The sequence below is a fragment of the Aegilops tauschii genome, chromosome 5 (genome assembly GCF_002575655.3).
Source record: "Aegilops tauschii subsp. strangulata cultivar AL8/78 chromosome 5, Aet v6.0, whole genome shotgun sequence".
NCBI classification, from domain to species: domain Eukaryota; kingdom Viridiplantae; phylum Streptophyta; class Magnoliopsida; order Poales; family Poaceae; genus Aegilops; species Aegilops tauschii.
Genome location: NC_053039.3, coordinates 95,883,524 through 95,894,213, shown reverse-complemented (window position 1 = coordinate 95,894,213; position 10,690 = coordinate 95,883,524). Strand labels below are relative to the sequence as shown.

The 10,690-nt window shown below is 47.8% G+C and overlaps 1 protein-coding gene across 1 annotated transcript; it reads right to left on the bottom strand.

Moving 5' to 3' along the window:
* Nucleotides 1-943: 943 nt before the first annotated feature.
* On the bottom strand, nt 944-2,107 carry LOC109750276 (uncharacterized). The gene has a single exon (XM_020309235.1). It carries the CDS (start codon nt 2,105-2,107, stop codon nt 944-946), a length of 1,164 nt encoding a protein of 387 aa, XP_020164824.1.
* Nucleotides 2,108-10,690: the final 8,583 nt, after the last annotated feature.

Genomic DNA, 10,690 nt, shown 5'->3' with positions numbered 1-10,690 from the left:
GGGCATATATTTGAACAAGTTTTATGTGCAGAAGAGAGTCGTCAAATAGTCGAATGACAGAAAGGATGTATTTCTCCAACTCCCCAGAACAAACCGGAGAAATAAGAAGCACAGATCACCCCAAATCCCACATGAGAATCAGGTAGCTTAAAATTGGAAGTAAGTAAAATTTTGCATTGTCTACCTAATTTGGTAATTTTGAGTGTCACAATATTATTTGACACCGCTAGGATATATCCAAGCTCCATTGCTCTCGGTAAATACAAGCTCCATTGCTCTCAGTAAATACATTTTTTACGCTACATGAAAAAGTGACTACAAAATTCCTCTTTTGTTTTTGTTTGTAAATCCCTGTTTATAACCATTGAATGCAGGCCCATTCCTTCACAATTACTTGTGATACAAGCACATGGTGTAATCTAGGTCTGGACGATGATATAGATATCTGAAACACCGGTAAAGAAGAACAACAGAACACACCTATATGTTTCACTTGTATGGTGGTTATTTCCTAGCACACAAGAATTACTTGGTTGCAAATTGGCAAACAAGATATTGCAAAAATAGCATAAATGAGCACACTGTTTGGGAATTAGAAGCATCCAGCAGGATGTGTGATACAAGAACTTGAGTGCACGGTATGAATGTTCATATCCGGATAGGAAGTCAGTTAATGAGACTTATCGTCTGCAATGAACTATGGCCCGTACACTTTAAAACGTGTAGGAGACATATACTTGACCGGATACAAAATTTGACCGGATGTAGGAGACATATACAATTTGCAATGTTCATTCTATTCCTTCAGGCAACATGGTTCAATGTTTCAGACCTGAACTTTGCAACATCCAAAAGAGCATAAGATGAGTCTTCATTCAGCAGGCAAAGTAAATTATGCAGCCTATATGTGAATATAATGTTCACATGACATCTACTCATGCAACTACACTTTATCATTCCTAGAGGATAAAAGACATGGTAGTACCGGGGTATAGAAACTGGTGTATGGAAAAATGCTGGCATAGGTTCCTTTAACGGACACCTCATCAAACTGCATAGACTTGAGATGAAGCATGTAGGCGCATTTACACGCATAAATGAAAACCACATCAGCACCTTCAGCGACGCCAATTGCCTCCATTGAAAACGTCTTACAGCTCACCACCACATCCGGCGTAAGAAACTTGTTCAGATCAATGGCCCGGCAAAGCGTCCAGACTAGAGTGCCGTCAGTGGTAGCCACCCTTGAGAAGAGATGGAGACTGAGACCGTCAACTGCTGCAAAGCCAAGGCCTCCATGCTCCGCCGGCATGAGGACAATCAGGCCCTCATAGTAGCAAAACATATCGTTTGGCACCTCACTTGTATCCAAGCTATATTTGTCCACATCAAATTCAAGGATGCAACCGGCGGTCATTGGCCAGTAGAGCGTGTTTCCGACCAGAGTCGTCGGCCGGGCCTCAACTTCCTCTAGCGTGGCGACGGAGATGACGTCTCCCCAGACGCCGGTCTTAGACGAGTAGACGCAGGCGGAGGTCAGGTCAGCATGGCCGCCGTGGGTGAGCGCTACGGCCACGAGGAACGGGCAGGAGCGGCAGTCGAGGCGGTCCTCGTTGCCGGCCGCGCGGAGGACCGCGGCGTTGAAGCCGGGTCCGCAATCGTAGCCATCGAGCGCCGGCGGCGGCCGCGGCAAGCAGCGCTGCTCGCCAGACATGAGGTGCCAGACCAGGAGATTCCCGGAGTTCCTGTGTTGGAGGAGGGCGCGGCCGTGGCGGCAGTCCAAGGCCCACCAAGAGTCGTGGGACATCATGGAGGAGGGGACTGCAGCGAAGGCGTCGGAGGTGGGGACGAAGAGGGGAGGCCCCGGCTGGTTGTTGAGGAAGCCGAGCACAGGAGGCGCCCCGTGGAACGCGCGGAAGCGGCGGAGGAACCTGGCGTCGTGGACGAGGCGGCGCCAGTGCTTGGAGACGAGGGAGGCGCGGAGGAGGTAGATTGGCTCAGGCGGTAGCCGCAGGAGGATCTCCAGGAGGAGGTTGTCATGCGGAAGTGGAAGAGTAAGAGGCGGAGGCGGAGGCGAGGCGGCGGTGCGGCCGGAGAGGTCATCCATAGCTGGGAGTCGTTCGCCGCCGCCGCCGGAGGGGTTATTTACCCAAAACAACCACACTTGGGGCTAGGGTAACCGGTGGATAGGTAACCGGTCGGTACCACATTTGAGCCATGTCACAAAAAATCACCAACTCTGGGACTAATCGGTACCGCGGAGCACTGACTGGCCGATTTAGCCGCGGAAACAGCGAAACCGACAGGTCGGACCCACCTGTCGGGCGAACGTGGCGTGCCTATGTGGATAATTCGCTGAGGTGGCACAAGGCCCCACTTGTCGGGCTCTCTCTTCTTCCCCTCTCTCCCTCCAGTACACCAACCCCCACCACTGTCTAATCCCGCACCGCCGCCGGAGCCCAACCCCGGTGAGATACACCACCACCGGCGAGCTGCCCAGCCACCCCAGCGACCTAAAATCCATGTTGAGCCGCCGCGCTGGACCTCGTACCTCCATGACTAGATGTCTCCCTGGACGAACGCATGCGTGCGCTGCATCGGGCATTGAGGGCGGCGCGAGATGGCGGCGAACTGGCGGCGCGAGCTGGCGGCAAACCAGAAGCATCAGGCCGCCCCCTAGGCTTCTCCTACACGGGAGATCCTGCTCGGGCTCAGGCTAATGGAGGCGGTTGCAGCGTCGGGCCTCGTGGTCGCAATGATGAAGCACACGTCGACGGCGTTGGAGCTACTGTGTCGGGCTGCCGGCGGCGGTGCGCAGGGAGGCCCTGGCCGCGCGCCGTGGAGGGCATGTCCGTCCGCGGCCGCGAGTCCGCCATCGACGTCCCTAGAGAAGACCACCATGGGCGTCGGCCGAGTTTCTCCTTACCGCAGCTGCCTCGCGCACCCGTTCCCAATGCACCGCCGCACGGCCTCGCCTGGTGGTGGCGCCGGTGAAGACACGCACATAGCATGTTTGTTGAAATGCCCATGAGAAAACTGAAGAGAGGAATAAAAAGAAAATGTGAAAAAAGATAAACACTCTAGTCATTGACAGGTGGGGCCCTCATCCAACTCAACAAATTGTCCACGCAAGCACGCCACGTCGACCCGACAGGTGGGCCCGACCTGTCGGATTCGCTGTTTCCGCGGCTAAGACGGCCCGTCAGTGCTCCGCGTTACCAATTAGTCCCAGAGTTGGTGGTTTTTTGTGACATGGCTCAAATGTGGTACCGACCGGTTACCCCAGCCCCAAGTGTGGTGGTTTTTGGTAAATAACTCCTGCCGGAGAGGGCATCCATGGCGATTATAGGAGTAGTCGAGTTTTTTTAAGGTCTGCCTCTTCACAATTTATGGTATCAGTTTGTCTAATTCACATATAGATGTTTTTTTAAGGATGCACATCTAAGTTTCCATAAATATACTACACATAATGTATCAACAAGAAACAAAAAAATTAGGAGAGAAAAAATAGACCACAAACAGAGTGGACATCAACTTAGATGTGACTATATCACATCTAGATGTGTCCTAGACAGACCCTTCTGGTATTGTTATGCCGTAATGTACGGTCTTGGACTCTTCATTCAATGGAAACAAATCAAGGGTTGATATACAAACCAGGTTCGGAGTTACTCCCTACACGAAATCCTAGCCGTCGGACAACCACCCTCCACCAACCCTCCTCTCCTTCCTCCGCCGAGCAAAGCCGGCGCGGCTTTGGCGATGGTGAGCTCTTATCTCACCCTCTCGCATGTAGGCCCGCGGCTGCACATGGTTTCGTCTGGATCGGGCCCAATTGGGGTGTCGACGGTCAGATCCGAGCTGGAGGCGTTAGGCTCTTCCGGCCGGCGCACAAGTTGGCATGTGGAGTTTGCTGGTGTCGCAACAATCGAGCTCGTTTCTCAATTTGGGCTTTTGGCGGGTTTGCAAACCAACGTGTGGGATGCTTCCCCGGTGCACCCCCCCCCCTTGGCTAGCCGGCATTCGGGACATGGCTCGGGGGGGAGGGGGCTGTCGTGGCGCGCAGCGGGATCTGGCGGTTTCACGCCGGGACGATTGGTCTCAATCGAGATGCATGGTGGCTCCCGCCAGGATGGCAGTCTATGGTAGTGTCGGTCTGGGCCTTGTTCCTAGGCTAGCACCATCGATGGTGGCTCCGGCCAATGTTTCGTGTTGCAGCGCTGCTGTAACTCCTGTCTGGTGGTGGTGTGTTTGGAGACGTCGTCCCCGGCGTAGATCGTCGCTTCTCCGAACGAAAGTCCTACTCCAATTCGGTCGGGGTTGTTGGTGAATGATGCCTTTGGATGTGATTTTCCTTGTTGAAGGCGTCACTGAGGGGATTCGATACCTTTCCCAACTCAAGATCCCGTCTCTCGGTGAAAATCGCGTATGATGGTGCAGCCCGATTGTTGAAAGCATTGTCGTGGAGTCTAATCTTTGTGATGTGAGCACTGGCTCAGGGGTGGTGTAGTTGTTCCAGAGCAGGCAATGATGTGGTGAGCATGGAGACGTTAGTGGTGAAGGAAATATGCCCTAGAGGCAATAATAAAGTTATTATTTATTTCCTTATATCATGATAAATGTTTATTATTCATGCTAGAATTGTATTAACCGGAAACGTAATACTTGTGTGAATACATAGACAAACAGAGTGTCAGTAGTATGCCTCTACTTGACTAGCTCATTGATCAAAGATGGTTATGTTTCCTAGCCATTGACATGAGTTGTCATTTGATTAACGGGATCACATCATTAGGAGAATGATGTGATTGACTTGACCCATTCCGTTAGCTTAGCACTCGATCGTTTAGTATGTTGCTATTGCTTTCTTCATGACTTATACATGTTCCTATGATTATGAGATTATGCAACTCCCGTTTACCGGAGGAACACTTTGTGTGCTACCAAACGTCACAACGTAACTGGGTGATTATAAAGGTGCTCTACAGGTGTCTCCGAAGGTACTTGTTGGGTTGGCGTATTTCGAGATTAGGATTTGTCACTCCGATTGTCGGAGAGGTATCTGGGCCCACTCGGTAATGCACATCATTTAAGCCTTGCAAGCATTGCAACTAATGAGTTAGTTGCGGGATGATGTATTACGGAACGAGTAAAGAGACTTGCCGGTAACGAGATTGAACTAGGTATTGAGATACCGACGATCGAATCTCGGACAAGTAACATACCGATGACAAAGGGAACAACGTATGTTGTTATGCGGCCTGACCGATAAAGATCTTCGTAGAATATGTGGGAGACAATATGAGCATCCAGGTTCCGCTATTGGTTATTGACCGGAGACGTGTCTCGATCATGTCTACATAGTTCTCGAACCCGTAGGGTCCGCACGCTTAAAGTTTCGATGACAGTTATATTATGAGTTTATGAGTTTTGATGTACCGAAGGTTGTTCAGAGTCCCGGATGTGATCACGAACATAATGAGGAGTCTCGAAATGGTCGAGACATGAAGATTGATATATTGGATGACTATATTCGGACACCGGAATGGTTCCGGGGGTTATCGGATATATACCGGAGTACCGGGGGTTACCGGACCCCCCCCCCGAGAGGCTATTGGGCCTCATGGGCCCAATTGATGGAAGAGGAGAGGCGGCCAAGGGGCAGCCGCGTGCCCCTCCCCCCCAAGTCCGAATTGGACAAGGAGGGGGCGGCGCCCCTCCTTTCCTTTCCCCCTCTCTCCTTCCCTCTCCTCTCCTAGTCCAACAAGGAAAGGAGGGAGTCCTACTCCCGGTGGGAGTAGGACTCCTCCTGGCGCGCCTCCTCCTGGCCGGCCGCACCTCCCCCCTTGCTCCTTTATATACAGGGGCATGGGGGCACCCTAGAGACACAACAATTGATTTGATCTTTTAGCCGTGTGCGGTGCCCCCCTCCACCATAGTTCACCTCGATAATACTGTAGCGGTGCTTAGGCGAAGCCCTGCATCGGTAGAACATCATCATCATCACCACGCCGTCGTGCTGACTAAACTCTCCCTCAACACTCGGCTGGATCGGAGTTCGAGGGACGTCATCGGGCTGAACGTGTGCTGAACTCGGAGGTGTCGTGCGTTCGGTACTTGATCGGTCGGATCATGAAGACGTACGACTACATCAACCGCGTTGTGCTAACGCTTCCGCTTTCGGTCTACGAGGGTACGTGGACAACACTCTCCCCTCTCGTTGCTATGCATCACCATGATCTTGCGTGTGCGTAGGAATTTTTTTGAAATTACTACGTTCCCCAACAGTGGCATCTGAGCCTGGTTTTATGCGTAGATGTCATATGCACGAGTAGAACACAAGTGAGTTGTGGCCGATATAAGTCATACTGCTTACCAGCATGTCATACTTTGGTTCGGCGGTATTGTTGGATGAAGCGGCCCGGACCGACATTACGCGTACGCTTACGCGAGACTGGTTCTACCGACGTGCTTTGGACACAGGTGGCTGGCGGGTGTCAGTTTCTCCAACTTTTGTTGAACCGAGTGTGGCTACGCCCGGTCCTTGCGAAGGTTAAAACAGCACCAACTTGACAAACTATCGTTCTGGTTTTGATGCGTAGGTAAGAACGGTTCTTGCTAAGCCCGTAGCAGCCACGTAAAATTTGCAACAACAAAGTAGAGGACGTCTAACTTGTTTTTGCAGGGCATGTTGTGATGTGATATGGTCAAGACATGATGCTAAATTTTATTGTATGAGATGATCATGTTTTGTAACCGAGTTATCGGCAACTGACAGGAGCCATATGGTTGTCGCTTTATTGTATGCAATGCAATCACCCTGTAATGCTTTACTTTATCACTAAGCGGTAGCGATAGTCGTAGAAGCCTAAGTTTGGCGAGACGACAACGATGCTACGATGGAGATCAAGGTGTCGCACCGGTGACGATGGTGATCATGACGGTGCTTCGGAGATGGAGATCACAAGCACAAGATGTTGATGGCCATATCATATCACTTATATTGATTGCATGTGATGTTTATCTTTTATGCATCTTATCTTGCTTTGATTGACGGTAGCATTATAAGATGATCTCTCACTAAATTTCAAGATAAAAGTGTTCTCCCTGAGTATGCACCATTGCCACAGTTCGTCGTGCCCAGACACCACGTGATGATCGGGTGTGATAAGCTCTACGCCCATCTACAACGGGTGCAAGCCAGTTTTGCACACGCAGAATACTCAGGTTAAACTTGACGAACCTAGCATATGCAGATATGGCCTCAGAACACTGAGACCGAAAGGTCGAGCGTGAATCATATAGTAGATATGATAAACATAATGATGTTCACCATTGAAAGCTACTCCATTTCACGTGATGATCGGTTATGGTTTAGTTGATTTGGATCACGTGATCACTTAGAGGATTAGAGGGATGTCTATCTAAGTGGGAGTTCTTAAGTAATATGATTAATTGAACTTAAATTTATCATGAACTTAGTACCTGATAGTATCTTGCTTGTCTATGTTGATTGTAGATAGATGGCCCGTGCTGTTGTTCCATTGAATTTTAATGCGTTCCTTGAGAAAGCTAAGTTGAAAGATGATGGTAGCAATTACACTGACTGGGTCCATAACTTGAGGATTATCCTCATTGCTGCACAGAAGAATTACGTCCTGGAAGCACCGCTAGGTGCCAAACCTGCTGCAGGAGCAACACCAGATGTTATGAACGTCTGCCAGAGCAAAGCTGATGACTACTCGATAGTTCAGTGTGCCATGCTTTACGGCTTAGAACCGGGACTTCAACGACGTTTTGAACGTCATGGAGCATATGAGATGTTCCAGGAGTTGAAGTTAATATTTCAAGAGAATGCCCGGATTGAGAGATATGAAGTCTCCAATAAGTTCTACAGCTGCAAGATGGAGGAGAATAGTTCTGTCAGTGAGCATATACTCAAAATGTCTGGGTATAATAATCACTTGATTCAACTGGGAGTTAATCTTCTGGATGATACCGTCATTGACAGAATTCTTCAATCACTGCCACCAAGCTACAAGAGCTTCGTGATGAACTATAACATGCAAGGGATGGATAAGACGATTCCCGAGCTCTTCGCAATGCTAAAGGCTGCGGAGGTAGAAATCAAGAAAGAGCATCAAGTGTTGATGGTCAATAAGACCACCAGTTTCAAGAAAAAGGGCAAAGGGAAGAAGAAGGGGAACTTTAAGAAGAATAGGAAGCAAGTTGCTGCTCAAGAGAAGAAACCCAAGTCTGGACCTAAACCTGAGACTGAGTGCTTCTACTGCAAGCAGACTGGTCACTGGAAGCGGAACTGCCCCAAGTATTTGGCGGATAAGAAGGATGGCAAGGTGAACAAAGGTATATGTGATATACATGTTATTGATGTGTACCTTACCAGAGCTCGCAGTAGCACCTGGGTATTTGATACTGGTTCTGTTGCTAATATTTGCAACTCAAAACAGGGTCTACGGATTAAGCGAACACTGGCCAAGGACGAGGTGACGATGCGCGTGGGAAACGGTTCCAAAGTTGATGTGATCGCCGTCGGCACGCTGCCTCTACATCTACCTTCGGGATTAGTATTAGACCTAAATAATTGTTATTTGGTGCCAGCGTTGAGCATGAACATTATATCTGGATCTTGTTTGATGCGAGACGGTTATTCATTTAAATCAGAGAATAATGGTTGTTCTATTTATATGAGTAATATCTTTTATGGTCATGCACCCTTGAAGAGTGGTCTATTTTTGATGAATCTCGATAGTAGTGATACACATATTCATAATGTTGAAGCCAAAAGATGCAGAGTTGATAATGATAGTGCAACTTATTTGTGGCACTGCCATTTAAGTCATATCGGTGTAAAGCGCATGAAGAAACTCCATACTGATGGACTTTTAGAACCACTTGATTATGAATCACTTGGTACTTGCGAACCGTGCCTCATGGGCAAGATGACTAAAACGCCGTTCTCCGGCACTATGGAGAGAGCAACAGATTTGTTGGAAATCATACATACAGATGTATGTGGTCCGATGAATATTGAGGCTCATGGCGGATTTCGTTATTTTCTCACCTTCACAGATGATTTGAGCAGATATGGGTATATCTACTTAATGAAACATAAGTCTGAAACATTTGAAAAGTTCAAAGAATTTTAGAGTGAAGTTGAAAATCATCCTAACAAGAAAATAAAGTTTCTACGATCTGATCGTGGAGGAGAATATTTGAGCTACGAGTTTGGTCTACATTTGAAACAATGCGGAATAGTTTCGCAACTCACGCCACCCGGAACACCACAGCGTAATGGTGTGTCCGAACGTCGTAATCGTACTTTACTAGATATGGTGCGATCTATGATGTCTCTTACTGATTTACCGCTATCATTTTGGGGTTATGCTTTAGAGACGACTGCATTCACGTTAAATAGGGCACCATCGAAATCCGTTGAGATGACGCCTTATGAACTGTGGTTTGGCAAGAAACCAAAGTTGTCGTTTCTTAAAGTTTGTGACTGCGATGCTTATGTGAAAAAGCTTCAACCTGATAAGCTCGAACCCAAATCGGAAAAATGTGTCTTCATCGGATACCCAAAGGAAACTGTTGGGTACACCTTCTATCACAGATCCGAAGGCAAGACATTCGTTGCTAAGAATGGATCCTTTCTAGAGAAGGAGTTTCTCTTGAAATAAGTGAGTGGGAGGAAAGTAGAACTTGATGAGGTAACTGTACCTGCTCCCTTATTGGAAAGTAGTTCATCACAGAAACCGGTTCCTGTGACGCCTACTCCAATTAGTGAGGAAGCTAATGATGATGATCATGAAACTTCAGATCTAGTTGTTACTGAACCTCGTAGGTCAACCAGAGTAAGATCCGCACCAGAGTGGTACGGTAATCCTGTTCTGGAGGTTATGTTACTAGACCATGACGAACCTACGAACTATGAAGAAGCGATGGTGAGCCCAGATTCCGTAAAATGGCTTGAGACCATGAAATCTGAGACGGGATCCATGTATGAGAACAAAGTGTGGACTTTGGTTGACTTGCCCAATGATCGGCAAGCCATTAAAAATAAATGGATCTTCAAGAAGAAGACTGACGCTGACGGTAATGTTACTGTCTATAAAGCTCGACTTGTTGCAAAAGGTTTTCGACAAGTTCAAGTTATTGACTACGATGAGACTTTCTCACCCGTAGCGATGCTTAAGTCTGTCCGAATCATGTTAGCAATTGCCGCATTTTATGATTATGAAATTTGGCAAATGGATGTCAAAACTGCATTCCTGAATGGATTTCTGGAAGAAGAGTTGTATATGATGCAACCAGAAGGTTTTGTCGATCCAAAGGGAGCTAACAAAGTGTGCAAGCTCCAATGATCCATTTATGGACTGGTGCAAGCCTCTCGGAGTTGGAATAAACGCTTTGATAGTGTGATCAAAGCATTTGGTTTTGTACAGACTTTTGGAGAAGCCTGTATTTACAAGAAAGTGAGTGGGAGCTCTGTAGAATTTCTGATATTATATGTGGATGACATATTGTTGATTGGATATGATATAGAATTTTGTGACACCCCAAAATTTTGATCTTGTTTTATAAATAAAAATTTTGCCAGGAAATTAAACTTTTCCATTTGTCTAGATTTACCCCTTTGATATTGTGGATTTTTATCTCAAGTGGGAACTTT

Coding starts and splice junctions, on each gene's coding strand:
- LOC109750276 (XM_020309235.1), bottom strand. CDS start 2,107: ATGGATGACCTCTCCGGCCGCACCGCCGCCTCGCCTCCGCCTCCGCCT.